Consider the following 22800-nt stretch of genomic DNA (forward strand, 5'->3'; position numbering starts at 1 on the left):
AAATATCATTAACTTTGGGGTAAACTGAATCAATCACAGCATTATCATCAATATCTTTAACATTATAAACATCATCTTCATCTGATGCTTTTTTTTACTTTTTCTATTAACTTCTCATTTGTTAGTAAAGGTTAAGTTTTCATCTGTTGAAATGACATCTTAGCTGATGATCTGTTGAAATGACATCTTAGCAGATGTATCTTGAAATGACATCTTAGCTGATGTATCTGCTGAAATGACATCTTAGCTGATGATCTGTTGAAATGACATCTTAGCTGATGTATCTGTTGAAATGACATCTTAGCTGGTGTGTCTGGAGGTTAAAAATTGTTTTGACCCTTAAAAGGGTCATCATTTTTATCAGAATGTGTAAGATTTCTGCTAATCATCCAAAATTGCTGCTTTTGCAAAACATTTATTAATGGTGGATGTTTTTACTATTTGCCATGCAAGATCAAACATTTTAATTGGCCTTAAATAAAAAAAAAACAACAGGAAGATCTTTTTTTTATCAACAGCTACAACCAGTCTTAGCAATTCCAAAGATCTGTAATAAACTTTCAAAGTGTATAATTCCCTGATCCATTGGTTGAAATTTAGATGTGGTATTCTAGATTAAATTATAGATTATCAATCATGGGATGTGCTGGGTAGTTATTTTTTTTTTTTAATTATCTTATTTTTATTATTATTATTATTATATATTATTTTATTTTTATTATTATTTATTATAAACATTTCTTCTTTTGTAAACTTTGTATCCATTTCTCGTATCCATACTTCAAACAGTATGCTATTCATCCAGCTTTTATTTTAATTTCTGTTTCTACAAGGTAAGTATTTAACTCCTTTAAAGCAGTGTTTCTACAAGGTAAGTGTTTAACTCCTTTAAAGCAGTGTTTCTACAAGGTAAGTGTTTAATTCCTTTGAAGCAGTGAGATAGCTTTGATTTACCTATTACAAACATCAGAATTTTTGCTGCATTAAACGATGCAAAATCATTTGATACTAATCTTTTCTGCGAACATTCCTTCTATAGGGTAGGGTAGGGTAATATGGATAGTTGGGGTAATATGGATATATTCAATAAGTATCCATGGAGTAAGTTATCTATAAATAATGCTAAAGCCTGAAAATTACCAACAGTTTACACATATAATTAGCTTCTTTTTTAGCATTAACGATGTTTATATTTAATTTACATGAATAGTTAAAATGTAAAACATTTTATTTTGAAAAAAATAAAAAAAACATTTGTCTGCAGACCTCAGTAATATTACTTATCCAAAAATAATGCTGTAAATTCATTAGTTGGATCATGATGTAACAACATGTAAAATTTACTTTATAAGTTCTCTAACCCATATTGATAAATAAACAAAAATCTAAAATGGGGTAAAATGGATACACAGGTAAAATGATAGTGGAGTAAAATGGATATATATAAAACCCTATTAACATAATAGAATTTTGTTACAAAATCATAAGCTACATGACATTTATTTATATACTTATGTTCGCTTTTAAATATAGTATTATACATATTGACTAGGGTAAAACTTTAACTCCAATCTAAATATTTTATTTTTGTATTCCTTGTTTTATTTTATTTAGGGATGTACCGAAGCTAAGATTTTGCTGAAGCCCAAGCTTCAGCCAAAGTCACTTTGCTAAAGCAGAAGCTTTTGCACTTACATAGGTCAAATTTGCTATCTTGCAAATCTAGCTAACTAGGGATAATACGAATTGTTGAAAAACATTTTTTAACATTTTACTACATTTATAATATGTACTACATATTGCAAAATATATATACTGCAACTATATGTATTTCACTACCACCACAAATCATCAATTTTTTTTTAAATTGCGCAATGTCATAGGATTTTAGGATGTAGCTGAGTCTTGTTTGAACAAGTTTGATGTTATATGGAAAAAATGTCCACAAGTTAGTAATTATTAATTACAAATTAGTAATTGAATCAGGGGGTAAATTATAAAACTAGTTTGATTTATAGTCAATATAATCAAGTCTAAACTTTAAAATTATATTATAAACAATGTTTAGTATACCTTAATTTGTACTTTGAAGTACAATAAAATTACTATTTAGTAATTACTAATTACAAATGATGAAAGTTATTGTGATTATAGTTATTACTTTATTGCGTTTAAATTAATTATCTATTGTTAGAATTCAGGCAAGATATAACTTAAAAGCGCAATCTGTTTTCCATGCTCAAGCAACAGCATGTTTCTTTTGGCTTCAAATATATTTCCTGTTGTGCTAAACAGACATTCACTTTTAACGGATGAAGGAGATGTGCACAAAATTTTCATTGAGAAGGTTGCCAAATCCCACTTATTAGTATCTTTATCAGAGCAGGTGTAATTGTAAGCACCTCACTAACTATAAGGGCATTCATTTTATGGTAATGTTGGAAGGATAAATTCTGGCAATTCTGGTATAAGTTAACTTTATCCATGTTGAAACAAAAAAAGTAAGAATCTATTTAAAATTTTAACTAATATTTTAAATCTTTAACCAAGGAAAAAAAAATGTTCTTATTCTACTTATAAACAATAAAGAATAAACATTTATAGTTGATAAATAATTATGCGGTGCACTGAAAATTAAAAATATTAAATGCAACCAGACCCATAACTATAGGAAGACACGGCCTGCCTGTGTACAGCTTTTGTCTGCTTGCAGTCATCTTTACATAATAAAGATAAAATATAATTAAATTATATAATTTTGCCTACAGGCAATTCAGGTGTACATATCTGTAAGTAAATTTCTAGTGGCAGGGCTAAATGCAATAAAGAAAAAACAGAAAATAGAAAATAACTAACTTGAAAATTAATTGATTTGAAAATTGATATCAATTTCAATTAAATTTGTAATAAATATATGAAATAACAATTTTATTTAGATATTTTTTATTTGTGTCATTTTCCTTTTAGAATTTGAGTTTTTCTTCTTGGATTTGTAGTAATATACTTTTTTTCCCCTCCATAAATGTTTTTACATTTCTGTGAAGCATTTTCACTTGTACCCATTTGGTCAAAGAAGTTGTGCCCATGCTTATTAGTTTTCTTTTTTTGAGCATAACGATCGGAAACCTTAACAAATTCAACTACATTTGCTTGTTGTAAATGATACTCTAAATGAAAGCGGTAGTACTCTTGATATAAAACTTCCTTAAACATATTGTGATCCGTTTCTTTAAAAAAATTTATTTGAAATGGGGTTCTATCTTTTATTTCTATATATGTAATCATCTTCGTATTTATGAAAATGACTCCTCAAAACTTAAATAAAATATAAAAAAGCACACATTGATTTTGATACGCTTGTAAAAAAAAAAAAGTTACAATATAGTTTTTAGAATGTTGCAATATGTACTATGTAAGCCGCGGCATATGTCAAGGAATCCAAGTAAATGAGCAAATTACAAGTAGAAGAATTATAGTAATTATATTGTAAAATTATTATTGTAAACAATAAAATATTTTTTATGTTTAATATAACAGGAGCTTATTACCTTTAATTACTTAAAAAAACTCTCTAATTTTATTATCATATTTTACTTTATAACTAAATTTTATATTTTATTTAATTAAAGTTAGTTTTATAACATTTTAGATAAAATAATAAGACTGAAATAAATTATCATGCCTGAAATAAAATATCAATGCAAGACTATTGATACATACAATCACAGCAAATTAATGACTGCCATACAGCTTGTTAAGAAAGGGGAGTTAGTACACAATGTATCAAAGTCTTTGGGCCAAATTTTAACAGTTCAAGATGTTGTTGCAAGGTTGCAAGAAAAAAAGAAGAAAAAAACTAAAAAGAAGACTGTATCAGTAAAAAAAAGAAAACTGCTAGTCGTGACCAATACAACTTGACCATTTTAATTTATGAAAAGTAATAAGTGTGATATATGCATCAAATATAATTAGTATCCATATTACCCCACTGGTGGGGTAATATGGATATATTAAAGATGTTGTTAAAAAAGGATTAATAAGTTAGTTCTTGAAAATATATTTATGTTCTACTCATTGTGAAGTTATTATACACACCCTGAATGTAAAGAAAAACAGTGAAAGTTTTTATGGTGGTTATTAACTAAAAAAAATATATCTAAAATTCTATCCATATCACCCCATCCCACCCTAAACGTTCCCTTCATCTTCAGAGATTTGAAAATCTTTTACAACTTTTGATTCAAGTTGACAGTGTATTTTTTGGAATGCCTTACTTTATAGTAACCTAAGACTTGGATGATCCTTTCACAATTTCCTTTAAAAACAGCATTCTTTTCTTAAAATTATTATGCACGAATTTAAATTCAAATTTTTAAAATTTTTGTTAACAAAATCAGGAAACTCAAGTCACTTAAAACAAGGGATAAACCATAGGCAAAAAAATCCCTAGTATTACAAATGGATAAACTTAGATGGATACACACAGATGGATACACATAGGCAAAAACAGCACAATAACAGTTTATTATATGATCAATCAATTTAACAATCAAGATATTATAATCAAGATCAATCAAGATATTATAATGATCAATCAATTTAACAATTTAATATATTACTAGAAATACTACAGTATTTAAACAATTAAACAAAATAATACTTACCAAATATAAAATTAGACAAAATCGCATATAATAAAATAACTTTTTTAATGATTATTTTAATGATTTAAAAAATTTTTCACATAAAATAATGACACTGTTATCATTTTAAAAAGCTGAATAATTAATAAACAGCTTTGAGCATAAATGTTTCATAGTGTTTAGTGAGGCCTCTCTGATGTAATTTTCAGAAGAAATTGTTTAAATCAGACAATAGAACTAAAGAAAATTATTAAAATCCAATAAGAATATCTCAATGATTATGACATTTTATTCTATAAGAATCAATATTAATATACATTAGTAAAAAATACTAACCAAGCAACCATACTAAAGAAGGACCATTAACTGGGTCAGAGAGCAAAGCATCAGGCTCATAAAACTCACTAAAAAACAGAATTTATACAATAGATATTTCTCTAATACACAAAGTGATTCCTTATTATACACACATTATTCTTTTAAAAATAAAAATAAAATGCGTGCGTGCGTGTGTTATATGCAATCATATGGTTAACTAAAAGGCTACAACTTTTAACTTTTATTGCTTTAAATTAAATCAATCATTTTCACCATTAATTTATTGAAAACAATGATTTAAATTTTATAAATAAGAATCTCTATAAATAAGAATTTAAAGAAATTTCTGTCAAAACAAAACACAAAAAAGTTTCCAACAAACAGATTTTATAAACAACATATTGGTGCAAAAAACAAAAAATTAATTTGTATGGAAACTGAAAAAAATCATTTTTGTCGCATCAATCAGAGAATTTTATTCAACAAAATGAACGAAAGCAAAAAAATGAGAAATATTACCCAACAACACACAAATAAATAGTAAAAAAGGAAAGTTGTAAATAAATCCTCTTTGAATAAAAAAAGTACCTAAATTATTATGATACCTAATAACTATTTAAAAAATCTTTTGTGAATATTTGTGGTCTTGCAATATTCATCAGACCTGTTTGTTCTTTGTGAGACTAATTTAAATTTGGCTGTTTCGTCTTTGAATATTAGCGTTGATGGCTATTGTCTTTCGAGCTAAGACTCCAATTGCCACATGCTTGGCCTAGACTACCTATTTGATGTGAAAAAAAGTTTGAATTCTCTGACTATTCATATATATATGTATGAGCTTAATTTTGATTTGAATGTGAGTCAAATTTGATCAGCCTTGGCGCAGTGGTTGAAGCGCTGACTTCAATAGGGAGGTAAAAAGTTCGATGAATGCTCGGAAAACTTATTAACTGTAAATTATTTTTAAAAAAAATTTTAGTTTAAAATAAAATATTGTTAAAAACACAGACCAGATAATCGGTTAAAAATTAATTTATCTCAAATCAGTTGAAAATGAAAATTTATAAAATAGGTTGAAAAATAATTCGGTTGAAAAAGAAAACATAAATTGGTTGAAAATAAAAAAGACTATAATCTGTTAAAAACAATTTAGGCCTCAGTAGGTTATCTGGAAATTAGTTCCACTTTTTAGTATATGTTCTTAGTAGGTCAAGATTTTAGGTCTAATTATCTGACTCGAAAACTTCTACATTTTTCTTGTGGGTTTTAAGTTAAACTATTCTCTACTGGATTTCTCCTTCCTCCCTCACCCTTTGCAGCTCTCCTTTGCATCTGTTATTTCTAATTGTAATCATTTTATTTTCAACAAGAACTCTCTAGAGAACGAGAGTTCTTGTTAAAAAAATGTTCTCTAGAGAACATTTTTTTGTTATTAAAAGAAATTGATGCAAAAAGGACTACTACTACAACGACTACTAAATCTGTATACTATATCAGAAATAAGGTTCTAGATACTTTTGGAAAACTTTTGAGAAAGTCATTAATTTACAAGTTTAACATTCCGCCTCTAATACATGGGTATAAAGCTTTCTCAAGATACTTTGATACCTTGTATCATATCTTTCCAAATAATAAAGCAGAACTACTTGCAAAGAAATACTCCTTTATGCTTTTTTGGATTATCCATCAATACTGATTTTCCATGGAATCTATATATACAACTTAAACTGCAAATTTTGCATCTGCCTAAGTTCGCCTTCTTTAACATGCATGCGTGAGATTGAGGAAGGAAGGGGTCCAAGGTGGTAAAAGCCTTCTACTTTTTGTCTACAGGACCTTGTTTTTTTTAAAGGACTTTTTTTAAAAATTGACAATTGTGTACCCTACATAGGTAATACTACTGTGGTTACTACTTGAGAGAGTTATATTCACTCATTCCATCAACAAAAACTTTAGCTCCTTTACTCTAATTGTTCCTTCATGATCAAAATACTTTTATTTGTTTAGTTTTTTTCTGTGAACGGAAGTGCTTTGGAATTCTCTCTAGCATTCTTGTTTTCCTGACACGAACACAATATATATATATATATATATATATATATATATTATATATATATATATATATATATATATATATATATATATATATATATATATATATATATATATATATATATATATATATATATATATACATTATATTATTAGAAAATCACTTAACAAAATTTTTTTCCATTTAACACTGTGTTTCATCAACAAAGATTCATCAGAAATCTTTTTTCTGATGAATCATTGTTGATGAAACACAGTGTTAAATGGAAAAAATTTTTGTTAAGTGATTTTCTAATAATATATAATTGCTCTGTTCTTTTAAGAACATTGAGCACTCTATTGTGTAGAATACTTTCTAAAGTTGTTTTAATATATATATATATATATATATATATATATATATATATATATATATATATATATATATATACACATATATATTTGTATAAATATATATTTATATAAACAAATATATTTATATAATTATACAAACAAATATATATATATATATATATATACATATAACCATATAAACAAATATATATATATATATATATATACATATAATCATATAAACAAATATATATATATATATATATATATATATATATATATATATATATATATATATATATATATATATATATATACATATACATATATATATATTTATATAAATATATATATATTTATATAAATATATATATAAATTTATAATTAAGTATTAAGTAATTCAAATTTATATATATAATATATATAAATTTGAATTACTTAATACTTAATTTCTAATGTTTTTATCATTTGAACACAACTTGTCTAACCCATTTAAAAAGTAACTAATAATTAAGTAAATCTTTTTGAAATTAGAAAACTAAAAGGTAATGAAAAATTGTAAGCTAATGGAAAATAAGTAAAATAAAATAGTATAAAAATAAATGTTTAAAAGTAATTAAAAAGGTTAAATCATCAAAAAAAAATTTATATATTGAAAAAAATTACATAAATTAAAAAAGTTTACAGAATAAAATTTACTTAGCATGCTCAACTAAAGAACCAACTATGGTTGTTAATAATCTTTCAAGAAGAGCTAATCTTATCCACAAAAACTTTGTGCAAAAACCTGAATAACCATTTAATCTTCGCTTTTCAGGACTGTTAAGCTCTACTTCTGTAATAAAAATTAATTAAAATAAAGAGTACTAATACTTAACATACTTTAATTAATGATATAATTTGTATTAAGAGGGATTAAAATATAACAATACAGAAATATAAACAAAATCAGACTTTTGGATAATAAGATTTAACCAATAAACATAAAATAGGATACATATATTAACGTTTCATAATACTATTCAAATTTTGAAAAAGTTTTTTAAATATTTTAAATGCTTATGAAATCCAATAAAGTCCATAACCTGAAATTTTTTTTATTGTTTCTTTCAATTGTTGTATTCAATTATGAGCTTTTCCCCCATTTTGAGAAGAAAATGTTCTATATTTTTCTTGATTTTGCTTTACATGTTTATGTTTTTTCTTTTATTCAGAATTATTTTCTTAATATTTTCTATTTTCTCTTTTTTTTAATTTTTTTTTTACTTCCTTAAATAGACAACTTTGCCATTTGTCATTGCAATTATATATATAGTTTATTAACATAAATGTATTATTACTTATATAATACATTTATGTTACTAAACAGGGTCTGTATTTGTATATAATACATCAATATTTATATCAAGACATACAATGCATTAATATCAGTATATCAGCAAAAATACAACTAAATCTGCTTTTATACAAACTATAATGAACTTTTAGTAAACAAGCTAATTGTTAAAATAAACAAATTCAAACATATCGACTTTGTTATTATTTATTAACTATTTTAACAACAGTGCTGTTTATATATTTTTATCAACCCTGCTGTTCATAAATTTTTATCAACTTCTTTGTTTATACATTTTTATCAACTTTGCTGCTCATACATTTTTGTCTTGGTAAAATTTACAACTTTTTCAATCAGCAAATTTTATCTTATAAAATTTCATTAAGCAATATATGAAATTATTAAAAAACATTATAATTACAGAGTTATAATTAGAAACAAAGAACTTTGTTTTAATTGATAAAATAACTAATTTGATAAAAATGTTTTAGTTGATACAACTGATAGTATTTTCTGTTAATCACAATATTCTCTGTAAATAATCTCTGCTAATCATAACATTCTTTGTAAATAATCTCTGCTAATCATAACATTCTTTGTAAATAATCTCTAATAATCATAATTTTCTCTTTTTACATTTTAAAACATCTCACTCAACCTTATTTCAGAGCATTTAAATTTAGCAATGTGATAAAATATGGTTTTAATTTAATACATTTTATGATTAGATTTCTAAATCAACAGTTCAAAAATGAAAAGTTGTTATCTAAATATAAATATTAACAGTTTTGAAATTAAAAAGATTTTCTTTTCATATTCAAATTTTTCGTTTTCTTAAAGTCATTTATGATGCACTAGTAGTTTACGAGATGCACTAGCTGGTTACAAGTCTCACTTGATCAAAGCATTTAAAAGAGCTGGAAATGAGTCTCGCTTGTTTAAAACATCTAACGAGTCATCTAGTAGAGCTGGTTACGAGTCTTACTTGATCAAAGCATTTAAAAGAGCTGGAAATGAGTCTCGCTTGTTTAAAACATCTAACGAGTCATCTAGTAGAGCTGGTTACGAGTCTCACTTGATCAAAGCATCTAGAAGAGCTGGTTATAAGAATTTTACTAGATGAAAACATCTAAAAGAACTGGTTATAAGAGTCTCAATGGAGAAAAGCTAAATTTTAATTTTAACTACCATAATGGCTAACTTTAATTTATCTTACTAAACTTATAAAACTAACATTATTTAAATAATGAATTAAATATAGGAAAAACTTTTAATTTTAAATATAAATATTAATTTAAAATATATAGTAGTTGTTTTTTATTTTTACTTTTAGATTAAATGCATTGGTTGAAATACTGAAAAAAAATGCATAATATTGGTTAACTGAAAAAAAATGCATAAGATTAATTAACTAAAAAAAAATGCATAAGATTGGTTAACTAAAAAAAATCAAGAGTGGAGAGTTTCAAAATGGGAATCAGTTTGGAGGAAAAAAAAAATTGAGAGTGGAGAATTTCAAACTGGCGATCATTATGGAGAACAGTGTAGGCTTTGTTCATCACCATTTTACTGAAAAATTTAACTTATGCTAAATTAGTTAAATCAAAAAATTAACAAAACATTAATAAAACAATGCTGAAATGTTATTATTTAACAAAACAATGTTATTATTTATAAATTTTATAGATTATTCATTTTGCAACAGGTTCTTTAAAGTGTAAAATAATTCTTTTTTCAACATACAACATACAACTTGAACAATGTAAAAACTCTAAAAATCCATTTTTCTCAATAAAATGTAAAATCCATTTTTGTCAATAAAAAATAATGGAATAAAAATACGCAAACATTTTATTTTGTTTTATTTATAAAATTTGTATTTATCATTTTTTAAGTACCAACTATTTTCTATTTCTGAAAAATCAGTGAAAAACTATTTAAAAATTTTCAATATTATAACATTAAAAACCGTTTGATAGGTAATTAGTTTATCAGAGACTTTGTTGTAACTAGCAAAATTTTGCATGTGCACAATTTATTATAAAATTTTTTTACAAGTTTTTACAAATTTTTTACAGTTTTAACATAACAGTTAAAATTAAAACTTGTGTTTATAAAATAAATTTAACATACTTTTCGCTCATTTTTGATTATTCAGGATATCAATCATAGCAAAGAATTTAAAATTTAAACTGACAGAGTAAGATATACATATGTATTATACATAAAATATTATTGCTAGCAAATTGAAGTTAAAAGGGGGAATAAAAGGTGTATAGGTTTAAATAAAACAAAATTTCTGGCAAAAAAATAACATGCACTCGTAAATAAAATAAGTTATCCAAGTTAAACTGATGAGCTTAAAGTTTTGCATGAGCTTTAATTTCATTTTTTGTAAAAATATACTTATATGCTATATACTTTTGCTCTCAAACATTTTCTGTTGTTGTTTTGAAAATTGTTGTTTAGAACATTGAGGTACTACTAAATTTTTATCATGAAACTTTTTACTTCATTTAATAATTTTGTTTTTTAGGATCAGTAGGCCCTGATCCTAAATATGTGCCCACAAAGCAAATTAAAATAGTGTACCATATATTTATATTTTGATTTTAAATATAAAATATTAAATATAATAGAATCACAAATATTTTTCAAAATTTAAATGGTGTGAAACTTTAGTATATGCATTTTTAAAACAAGTTTTGTTTATTTATAAAAAATTATTTTCAAAAACATTGATTTTTCAACTGGACAATATTGACCAACAATTATTCATTTTGGTCAAAATAGCAATACTGGTCATTTAATCATAGAAGGGGCTCCCCCATCACAACATCTTAAATATTTAGTAACAAGTTTAGTATGAGTTGCCACAAAACCACTAACCACTCCTCCCCCAAAGTGTGATGTAATTTATGGACAGCCCCATATCCAAGCTGTGTACTTATTATATACAATATAATAAGTATCTTTTTCTTTAGATTTGAACTATTTGTAACAAATTATTCTCATAGAAATACCGTAGAAAACTATTTTGAGATTAGAAAAGTTGAGAGATTTTATTTCTGTAGTGCCTGTATCCAAGATTAACTGCACAAATGATTTTAGATATCTTAATTAAACTACCTTTTTTTTTTTTGTTAATTAAACAATAAGACCCGCGGGCCAACCACGGCCCTCAGCAACCTTTTATCCGGCCCGCCAGTTAATTGTAAAGATAATAAAAAAAACTATAAACATATATAATATTAACAAATATATAATATTTAAATTTATAAATTAATAAATTTTAAAATATTTTTTGTAAAAAAACAATCGTTTTAAATAATTAAAAATGTATTAAAAAAATTCTGCCAGCAATTAATCGCAGGATTAATTTCAGGCACTGCCGGCAATTACCATTTGCGTTTTTTAATTGTAAATAGCATCTTCAAAATCAAAACAACGAAAAATCGACAAGGAATGTTGTTTATTTAATGATGAATGGCAAACTAAATACTTTTTTGTTAAATGTAATTCAGTGCTATGATTAATATGTAATGAATCAGTTTCAGTGTGCAAAGAATATAATTTAAGGAGGCACTATGATACAAAACATTCAAAAACTTATAATCAGTTTGTCAACGAGGTGCAGAAAGAAAAATCAATTAAATTGAAAAATAAGTTATTTGAACAACAAGATTTGTTAAAAAGGGGCAACACTGAAACAGAAAATGCTGCTATTGCAAGTTATAAAGTGAGTCTTCTTATAGCTAAAAATTGTAAACCATTCAGTGATGGGGAAATTATTAAGGAATCTCTTGAAATTGGGTTCAAAAACATTTGTCCTAAAAAATTGAAAATTTTAAATATCTCCCTCTCAAGACAAACAATTACACAAAGAACATGTGATATTGCTGATGATCTGAGTTTGTCATTGACTGAAAAAATAAAAGCATTTCAGTATTATTCAATAGCTATTGATGAATCAACTGATATATCACAAACTGCTCAATTAGCTATTTTTATTTGTTGTATTGATAATGATTTTCTTGTTACTGAAGAGCTACTTGACATCTATCCTATGCAAGGCAGAACAACAGGAGAAGACATTTTCTTGCCATGAAGAAAGTTTTTTAAAAGTTCAACTTGACTTACAACAGATTAATTTCAATTACATCAGATGGTAACAGCTCAATGATTGGAAAAAAAAAGGTGTTGTTTCCAGACTGGAAAATGAAATGGCAGAAAACAACTTGTCATTAATTAAGCTGCATTGTATTATTCATCAGCAAAATTTAACAGCAAAGACTATGGATGTGGAAAATGTAATATCTGTAGTAGTTAAAGCAATAAACAGCATTAAGTCCAATGCATTACAAAGTAGGCAATTTGAGGCTTTTCTTGCTGAAAATGACTCTGAATATGGTGGTCTGCTTTATTATACTGAGGTAAGATGGCTTTCTAGAGGTAATATGCTGAAAAGAACTTATGATTTGAGACAAAATATGTTGGATTTTTTCAAAATTATCAACAAAGATTATCCATCAGAGCTAGAAGAAAAAGAGTTTATTGAAAAATTTGCATTTCTAGTAGACTTGACCCAACATTACAATATACTTAACAAAGAACTCCAACGAAAAGATCAATTAATTGGAAAAATGTACAACATTCTAGCTTTTCAGTTGAAATTAACTTTGTGGAAGCAGCAGTTAAGAACTGGAAATTTCCATCATTTTCCAAATTTGGGTGAGCTGAATCCTGGAAACACAGCAAAATTTGTTACCTGTATTGCTGAATTGAAAACAAGATTTTCATTTGCAGATGTTAAGAATCATGCAGACAAAATCCAATTGTTCACAGTGCCATTCTCTGCTGATATTGAAACTGTACTAGATAAATTCCAAATAGAGTTAATTGATCTTCAATGCAGCAATGCTTTGAGAGAAGCATATAATAAACAAAATTTATTGTTATTTTACAAAAATCTTGACCAAAATAAGTACACCAACTTAGTCAACAATGCAAAAATGATGGGTGTCTTGTTTGGTAGCACATATTTGTGTGAAAGTGTTTTTTCTCGTATGAAATTTGCAAAATCCAAAACAAGATCTGTACTGACAGATACTAGCTTGCAGAATACATTAAGAATCGCAACCAGTCAGTTGCCTATTGACATTAAAAATATTGTGAAAAAAAGGCAAGTTCGTGATTACCAATAAACTATAATTTGTATTATACCTAATGGCCTTGTGACCAGCATATGTTGTTAGCTAGTAAATATGTGTGTTTGAGTGTTATTCCTTAGCAAATCAATATTTTTAAATAAAATATTTTTAAAAAACTATATTATTAAAAATCTCCAACCCTATTTAACAGTTGAAAAGCTAACTTTGGCCCTTATCAAAAAAGTTGTGGCCACCCCCTGCTATAGACGAGGAGGCTACTTATTTGTGATATAACCCTCACTCAACTCTAAAACTCTGAAATATGAACCTTGACAAAAAAGACCGCTGCGTGCGGAAACGAGTTGAGCGCGGTACTACCAGGGACGTGGTGGGGATCGAACTTGGAACCTCTTACTTATGAATCTCTCTTTGCTTATTAGCATTATCTTTTATCAAAATTCTTGTTAAGTAATGTTTAATAACTATTAAGAAAAAATAAGATCAGCATTAAATTTTAAATATACCTGGAGAAAATCTTCCTTTAGATTGGTGAATATGTGACATATGTGTAGCCATTCGCAGAACACTTGCAGCAGTAGAACAGAGTTTAGAAAGTTTTACTAATACATCAAAACTATCATTTGTTGGAGGAAAAAGTCCACCAACACGTTTCTTTAACTTGTGAGTAACACAACAATCTACTGCACCTAAAAAACCAAATAAAATGATGTTTTTATTTGAAAATATAAAATTTTATTAATAATCATGTTAAAAAATAAGCTTTTATTTCTAACAAGTTAATGTTGACAACCAAGCAAGAGTGTGTACATATATATATATATATATATATATATATATATATATATATATATATATATATATATATATATATATATATATATATATATATACATATATATATACATATATATACATATATATATATATATATATATATATATATATATATATATATATATATATATATATATATATATATATATATATATATATATATATATATATATATATATATATATATATATACAGGCCCTGTTATGAGATTTCGCTGCATAGCAAAAACGCGTAATTAAAGTTATTTTATAAACGCGTTTAAAAGCATACAGTTTGTTTTTTTTTCTCACTATAACAAAAGTTACAAAGAAAAGCTAAGTTCTTATTTAAAAAATCATTTCTATTATATTTTTCAAATATGAACTAAATTTTAAATAAAATTTTTTTTTTTCATGAAACGTAAAATAATGTTTGTTTATTTTCGTATAATTTTACAGTTGGATTTTGGTTATTTTATTAACTGTTTTAATTAAAATTATTTCTTATTTAATTTGTGAACTCTTTTTAACAATGTCTTAAACAATAAAGACTTTTTTTTTTTGTTATTTATCAGTTACCGATAACATATTTGTGATGATAATTTATTTTCATAAATTAAACGAACGTCATTAAAACTTTACGTTATTGAATTAACAATAAACAAAATATCTTATTAATAAAATATTTACATCAAAATAAATCATGCATTTTTTAAACTATTATGACTAAAAATAATTTTTATATTTAAAAGGAATTTATATGTTTATTTCTTTAAGATAAAACTTAAAACACTTAATTTTTTTTAACTAATTTTTAACAACAACAAAAAAAATTATTAAACAAACTGTTTCTTTAACAAAAAATCTATTAGTTTACAATTGCAGTTTGCACAATGCTTTTACTTACGACTTTATTTCTTCTGAATAAACGTCACGTTATCGACATCAAAAGATAATTTAAATATTCTAAAAGATAAAAGTTTTTGCGTAGCACAAAACTGCTGAACGCGTAGGCAAATCGCCTTTTCGCAGGCAAAATGCGAGCTGCGTAACGCTTCTTAACAAGGCCTGATATATATATATATATATATATATATATATATATATATAAACTATGTTCGATGTGTGACCGTTAATTTCCAGTAATTGGCTCTCAAATACGCTGAATGCAATGCTGCAAACTATTTTTTGCTACTACTTTGCAATACTTTGTATTTTTACCTTTGAAGTTTTCAAATAAATTAACTTAAAAACGCTCTTTTGTTACATAATTTATTGATTGAATTTATAATAAAATTCAAATTATTTGAACAGTCAAAACAATATATCATTAGCAAACGTTGATTAGAAACTATACTTAAATGTTCTTAAATTCAGATTTTGTGTCAAAGTGAGGCATCAACTTGCGGCGCTCCAGTTGAACACAAATATAGCCATCACGATTTTCATGACCATAAACTTTGGATGCTGATTCAGTCACAATTTTAATCACACGTTCAACACTTTGATTGTGACATGGAAATGGTTCAATGTCAATAACTATGTCTTCAACTGACGAAAGCCATGCCAATATTTGTACAGTTGGAATATGTTTTGCCAGAACAGGTTCCAAGCGGGGCTGTGTTTGCCAGTCAATCAGTTCTTCCTAACTAGTCGCTTGAAATCGTATCTCAGGGAGTTGAAATTTTCGATTTGGTATGTCATCTTCACGAGCACGAAGAATTCTCTTCAACACAAGCTTACGGATCACTTGACGGTTGTCTTTGAGCATAGCCAGAATAATGCTCTCGATATGAGCCGGGTAGCTATTGCGCTTCAAAACTTGCTGAACAATTATTCGATAACGCACAGGAAGAAATCGTGATGTTTCTATCATTTTATAATAGTGTGGAGCAGCATTCCAGCAGTTTGAATGTTTCTTAATGTCAAACCAAACAACCGCTTATGAATTCACAATAAATTTAGCCAAAAGTATTAGTTCATTTGATGGATCTTCAGTAGATATATAGAGGCATAGAACACGGTTTGCTAGTGTCAACCACCTTGCATGGTTTAGTCGCCCAGGTGTTCTAGAATTAAATCTATCTGGTACAACACCTGTCTTCACCGCATTAACAATTTCGAAAAAGTACAGTTGATCACTGCTTAACAACTGCTTATTGCATATAATAGGTTCACCAACAAATATGGCAAAGCTGACTATGGGTTCCTGAACAGACATTGAAATAGACTTGCCAATTGGTCCATTAAATGAATGGGGTCCAGTTGTTGCACCATCTAAGGAGTGAAAAAGATGTCGCAAAGGAAGCTCGTTCAGATGTAAAAGACAAATGGACCAGTGCAGTGGTCGACCAAGTTCAATTTTGATTCTGCGTATAACTCCATTGTTTAAACCAGTATTAACATTAGTTGAATCAGAACCAATACAAACAAGGTTCGTGCAGTCAACAGTATCAATTATTGAATCTGCAATGGATTTGGTTGATCCACTTGTTGGCGTACAATGATCAACATACTTTGAATTTGGCTCTGATAAAATGGAAATATGTTCCTCAGAAATCACAGTCTGCCTATCCCCCTCAAGTTTTAAAGTCTGATCTTTCCTTCCATCAAAATACAATCCAGTAATTCTACAATCAGCATTTTTACAGGATGTTCTCAGTAGTTTTCGTTTTCTGCGAATTTTATTCCGATCCACTGGCCCCATATGTTCTATACCAAAATCAACCAGAGTTGCTGATACAATCGCGGCAACTGCTCTATCTGATATGCCAAAACCATCTGCTTGTAGAGCAATATTTTTTAAACAACGGTTTTTCAGACGAGTAGATGTGACTTCGGTATCGACATCTGATACGGAAGGGGAATAAGTTTCGGTGTCAGAATTGTTGTCTGTTTCATTATCTGATTCATTATCAGATCTTCAACGACTCTGGCACACTTAACTGCAGTCTATTCCTTTGATAATGAAACAGATTTTCGTTTTAAACGCCTCTCAGCACGTGCGGATTCCTTCTTGTCGATTCCAGCTATTCTGCCAACACGTATAGTGCGTTGATCAGTTAGGAAGTCATGCTCAATTGCTGACACCTTCAGAACCATTGGACAGCAACAAGACGAAAGTTCTTTGCATTTACACGAACAAATGTCAAACAATGTGTCAAGATCTTTTTCTATTTCATCTTGTTTGACTGTTGCAGACTTTGATCGAATCACTTTCTAAACATTGCCTATGTACTTCTCCAGCTGTAATTCTATGCCTCGAAGACTTATAGTAGGAACTGATGCTTTAATCTATATCTGAGAAAGTTTCTCTGCTAGTCTCTTACAAACAGACCGTAGTGGTTCAGTTTTATAATTCTTCTCAGACAAGTATGCTTTGCCTACTTGCTTGTGGGTTGGCAAACAAAAATTGGGTAATTCACGACCTTCTCCAAAAAGTATATGACGATTCTTTGAAGCTTTAGATCTTGAAATCATTATTGTTTTACAATTTTATAACATATCAGAATTTCAGTTAATTTCTAAAAATACAAGATGAGACGGATAAATTCTGCAATCAGTTGATAAAAACAGAAATTAATAAACAATCATATAAAAATAGAATAATAAAATAATAATAATATAATAATATAAAGTTATAATAGCGTTGGAGTTAATCATATCATTAGGGTTAATTTAGTTAGGTACGTATAGGTTTGGTTCAATTTCATAACCTTGGGATTATATCTAGTATTAGGGTTAAATGCATGTTTCAGTTAATGCATGTACTAAAGTAAATATACTTAGCATATAAAACCTCAAAACTTAAAAATGCAAAGTATAATCAATTCTTTAGAAATATTTTTTTTGTAAATATTAAACAACACTACATCACGCCACTTTTCACAAATTCTAAAAAAAATTAATTTTTATGATCCGGCCTAATATATATATATATATATATATATATATATATATATATATATATATATATATATATATATATATATATATATATATATATATATATATATATATATATATAGGGTATATAGACCTTAATTTAACGGTCTCACATCGAACATAGTTTTTATATATATATATATATATATATATATATATATATATATATATATATATATATATATATATATATATATATATATATATATATATATATATATATATATATATATATATATATATATATATATATACATATATATATATATATTAGGGTGCATCCAACGCCCCATACATTCAAAAATTGATCTGTCCCTATTCTTAAAACTTTCTATTGGTTCTCACAAGACACCCTGTTAAATTTTTTCAAAATTGAATGAGATTTAGGGGGGCCACCTCAAGTCTGAAACTTGCAACAAGACCCTAAACAGAAGGAAAAAAAGTTTTTCAAAAGTATGTCATGTTGGGTCTCAAAAGAAGCGAAACTTTATAAAAATTTCAAAAATAGTTATCATTTTTTTGTTAAAAATACCTTGAAAATTTTTTTTGACAAAAACATGAAAAAAAAGTTTTTTTTTTATTTTTTGTTAAAAAATAATAATTTTTATGCAATAGAACTTAGAATAATAATTCTTGTGTAAAATTTTGTTATTTTTGAAATTTTTATAAAGTTTCGCTTCTTTTGAGACCCAACATGACATACTTTTGAAAAACTTTTTTTCCTTTTGTTTAGGGTCTTGTTGCAAGTTTCAGACTTGAGGTGGCCCCCCTAAATCTCATTCAATTTTGAAAAAATTTAACAGGGTGTCTTGTGAGAACCAATAGAAAGTTTTAAGAATAGGGACAGATCAATTTTTGAATGTATGGGGCGTTGGATGCACCCTAATATATATATATATATATATATTATATATATATATATATATATATATATATATATATATATATATATATATATATATATATATATATATATATATATATATATATATATATATATATTAGAAAAGCTTGCACATTAAAAATAGGAAAGCACATTAAAAATACATATAAAGTTGAAAAATTATATACTTTATATATATAATTTTTCAATTTTAATATATAATAAAATAATTTATTCATTTTATAAAAACCTCTAAAATAATAGTACAGTTGAATAAATCATACCACATAGTGATGTAACAAGATTGCTATCAGTGTGTATAAACTTTTTTGATACTGCTTCTCCAATTAGTTTTTTTGCCTAGAAAAATATAATTGGTTACAATATTGATTTTTTAAATACTATACTAAACAAATATACTTTGCAGTATAACTTAAAATATATTACTAAATCTTTAATTACTTGATATTGTTGACCTCAAAGCAAATATTGAATTATTTTGCAAGATTTACCAGACATAATTACTATTTCTAAGGCTAACTTATATTTTTTATTGAGCAAAATTTTATTACATATTTATTTTTTAAAAATTGAAATATATGCAATTAAAATACAAAAATATACATTTATTTTATACAAAAAAAGTTGGTTGCAGCCTTGTTTTATCCAAAACAAGGCTGCAACCAACCACTAATATAGTTGAAAGGTACTGGAAGAAAAAAGATGAAGTTTATAGAACAAGATAATGATTAACAGATAACTTAAAATTTTGCAAATTATATAAATCAGAAAAACAAGATAAAGGAAGCAAATTCAAAAAGAACTGATGTTCGAGGAAAAAAACTAGACAAATAAGAACTTTTGGATCACTTAGGAACAGTCACAGTAAAAAGATGAATAATTGAATTTGAGTGAATTGAATGTGTGAAAATGAAATAAGTCAATTGAATGACGAGTAACACGAGAATGAATTTTAGTAGATGGCACAAGAGACACTAGCTCTTTAGAGCAGTGCCCATTATAGTATTTATAGAAAAGAGAAAGAGAAGCAACATTATGAATTAAAAGCTTGTTAGATACTTTGTTAAATGTTCAAGTGTCTTAAGGGATCTCTAAAAGTATTTCTTTAATTTTTTTATTTAAATTTAATAACATTATGGAATTAGGAGGTGAGAGCACATTTTTAAAAAAAATTTTTATTCATGAAACACCCTATTAAGTGCATATAAAAAAAACTCATATTGGTAACAACTTTTCAGAGTAAAACCGGGTCAAACCGCACATCATATCATTCCACACACTGATCAAAATTATCAAATAAAAACAAAACGGATATGGCTATGAAAAAAATAAAAATAGATTCAAATACAGAACCATCTCCTCTATTTGAATTAATAAAATGCCAATTCAACTCCATTTTTTTCTTTTTTTATACAACTTTAACGGGGAGTCAAAAATTCTTATATATTTTGTATCGTTGCGAACAAAATAGCGCTTGAAGTGAAACTGATATAAAAATAATTTTAGCACTTTCTTGTTTGATATTTAATTTTAATTATGATAGTATAATTTTCATTCAGCTAGAACAAAAAGTTAAATAATAAATCAAAAAAGTAAAAAAAACTCTTTCTTCTGATAAAATCGCAGACTCAATTAATTACTTAGTTTAGTTTCTCGCAAGTGACTAAGTCCTATCTTTATCTAACTAACTTAGCATTAATTCCAGTTTAATTAAAAATGAAGTATAATGTTATTTGTTAATTAATCATCTTTTACTCATTAAAAACCAATTATTATATTATTTTTCAATATAATCATCACTCACTCAATTCAATTTAACTTACTCACTTTAACATGTCAACTAAAAAAACAAAAGCATACAAGAAAGACGATATACTAGCCACATTAACTGATATGAAAGAAAGTCAAACATGCATTCAAGCATGGCGTTCCAGTCTCAATGCTCAAAGATCGCATAAATAACAACAACAAAGGCTTCCATGGCTCAGGTACAACAACAGTACTCTCAAATGAAACAGAAAGATTTATGGTGCATGCGTTCCAACTATTTGGTGACTGGGGTTATTGTTTACCCCAAATGAAATCCTAGAATTTGTATGTGGCTACCTTAAATGTGAAAATCAATTGCACTTATTCAAAAATGGCAAGCCTGGTAAAGACTGGTTTTATGCCTTTATGAATAGATGGTCATAAGAAATTTCAAAAAGAAAAGTGGATAATTTAGCATTTAAAAGAGCCACTTCTTGTACGCCAGAAATAATTGATCGTTATTTTGAATGCGTTGCCAAGCAATATCAACAGACTGGTATAACTTCTAGGTCGCATATTTTTTTGGGTGATCAAGGCAAAGCAACCGTAGTGTGTCAAAAAGGGACAAGACGTGCATTTAACTTTCTGGTAACAATGAAAAAATTTATCATACTGTAAACTATTCCTGCAACGCTGATCAGCATTTTGCATCACCATTTGTGATATACGAAGCCAAAAGAAACTTTTGTCCTCACTGGGCAAGAGGTGGTCCAATTGGCACCAAATATTCAATTTCAAAATCAGGTTGGATGGAGCACGATATGTTTATTGAATGGCTGAAGGAAGTATTTATAGCTGAAACTGAGCGTTGGTTGTATTCAAATTTTAGTATTAGATGGGCATACAAATCACATAACTTTGGAAGCAGTATTGCTGTGCAAAAAACACAATATATTCTTGATTTGTCTACCAGAGCATTCTTCACATATTCTACAACCATTGGATAGAGGTGTCTATTGTCATGTCAAACAAGCATGGAAAGAAATTCTTACAAAGTATTACAAAGACTTAAAATGTAAGAAATTGGATCAACAAAATTTTCCACCGTTGCTCAAACTGCTGTACGAGAGTGGTTAATGTTTTACACGTTTGCATGCAATTGCTGGTTTCCAGTACACTGACTTATTTCCATTTAATAAAAACAAAATAAAATCATAAGGTATTAGCAATCACACAAACATTGAATCCACCTTCATCAACATTAGCAGCCTCTGCAGCACTTACACCATTTTGCTTAGACACAGCTTCATTATCTTAAACAGCCTCCACAGCACCTACTTTAACTACACACCTATAACCATCTTTCTCAACTACACCAGCTTTAAGTTTTGATAGGTATCAAGCATACCAAGCATACTACCATGTTCCTGTAGTACCGCGCTTAACTCGTTTTTACGCGCAGCAGCCTTGTTCATCAAGGTTCGTGTTTCAGAGTTATAGAGTTGAGAAAGAGTCATAACTACAAGTAGCCTTCTCA

The 22800-nt window shown here is 26.9% G+C and overlaps 1 protein-coding gene across 1 annotated transcript in view; it reads right to left on the minus strand.

The window, feature by feature from the left end:
* The window catches only part of LOC100214023 (small G protein signaling modulator 2), a 58518-nt gene that overhangs the window by 32460 nt on the left and 3258 nt on the right, over positions 1-22800 (minus strand). The window contains exons 2-5 of the mRNA XM_065807286.1: positions 19778-19853; positions 14357-14539; positions 8046-8181; positions 4980-5047 (exon numbers count right to left, since the gene is read on the minus strand). Of these exons, the coding sequence (XP_065663358.1) occupies positions 4980-5047; positions 8046-8181; positions 14357-14539; positions 19778-19853 (463 nt within the window). The remainder of the gene's footprint in view (positions 1-4979; positions 5048-8045; positions 8182-14356; positions 14540-19777; positions 19854-22800) is intronic.

This window comes from Hydra vulgaris, chromosome 10, assembly GCF_038396675.1.
Source record: "Hydra vulgaris chromosome 10, alternate assembly HydraT2T_AEP".
Taxonomy (NCBI): Eukaryota; Metazoa; Cnidaria; class Hydrozoa; order Anthoathecata; family Hydridae; genus Hydra; species Hydra vulgaris.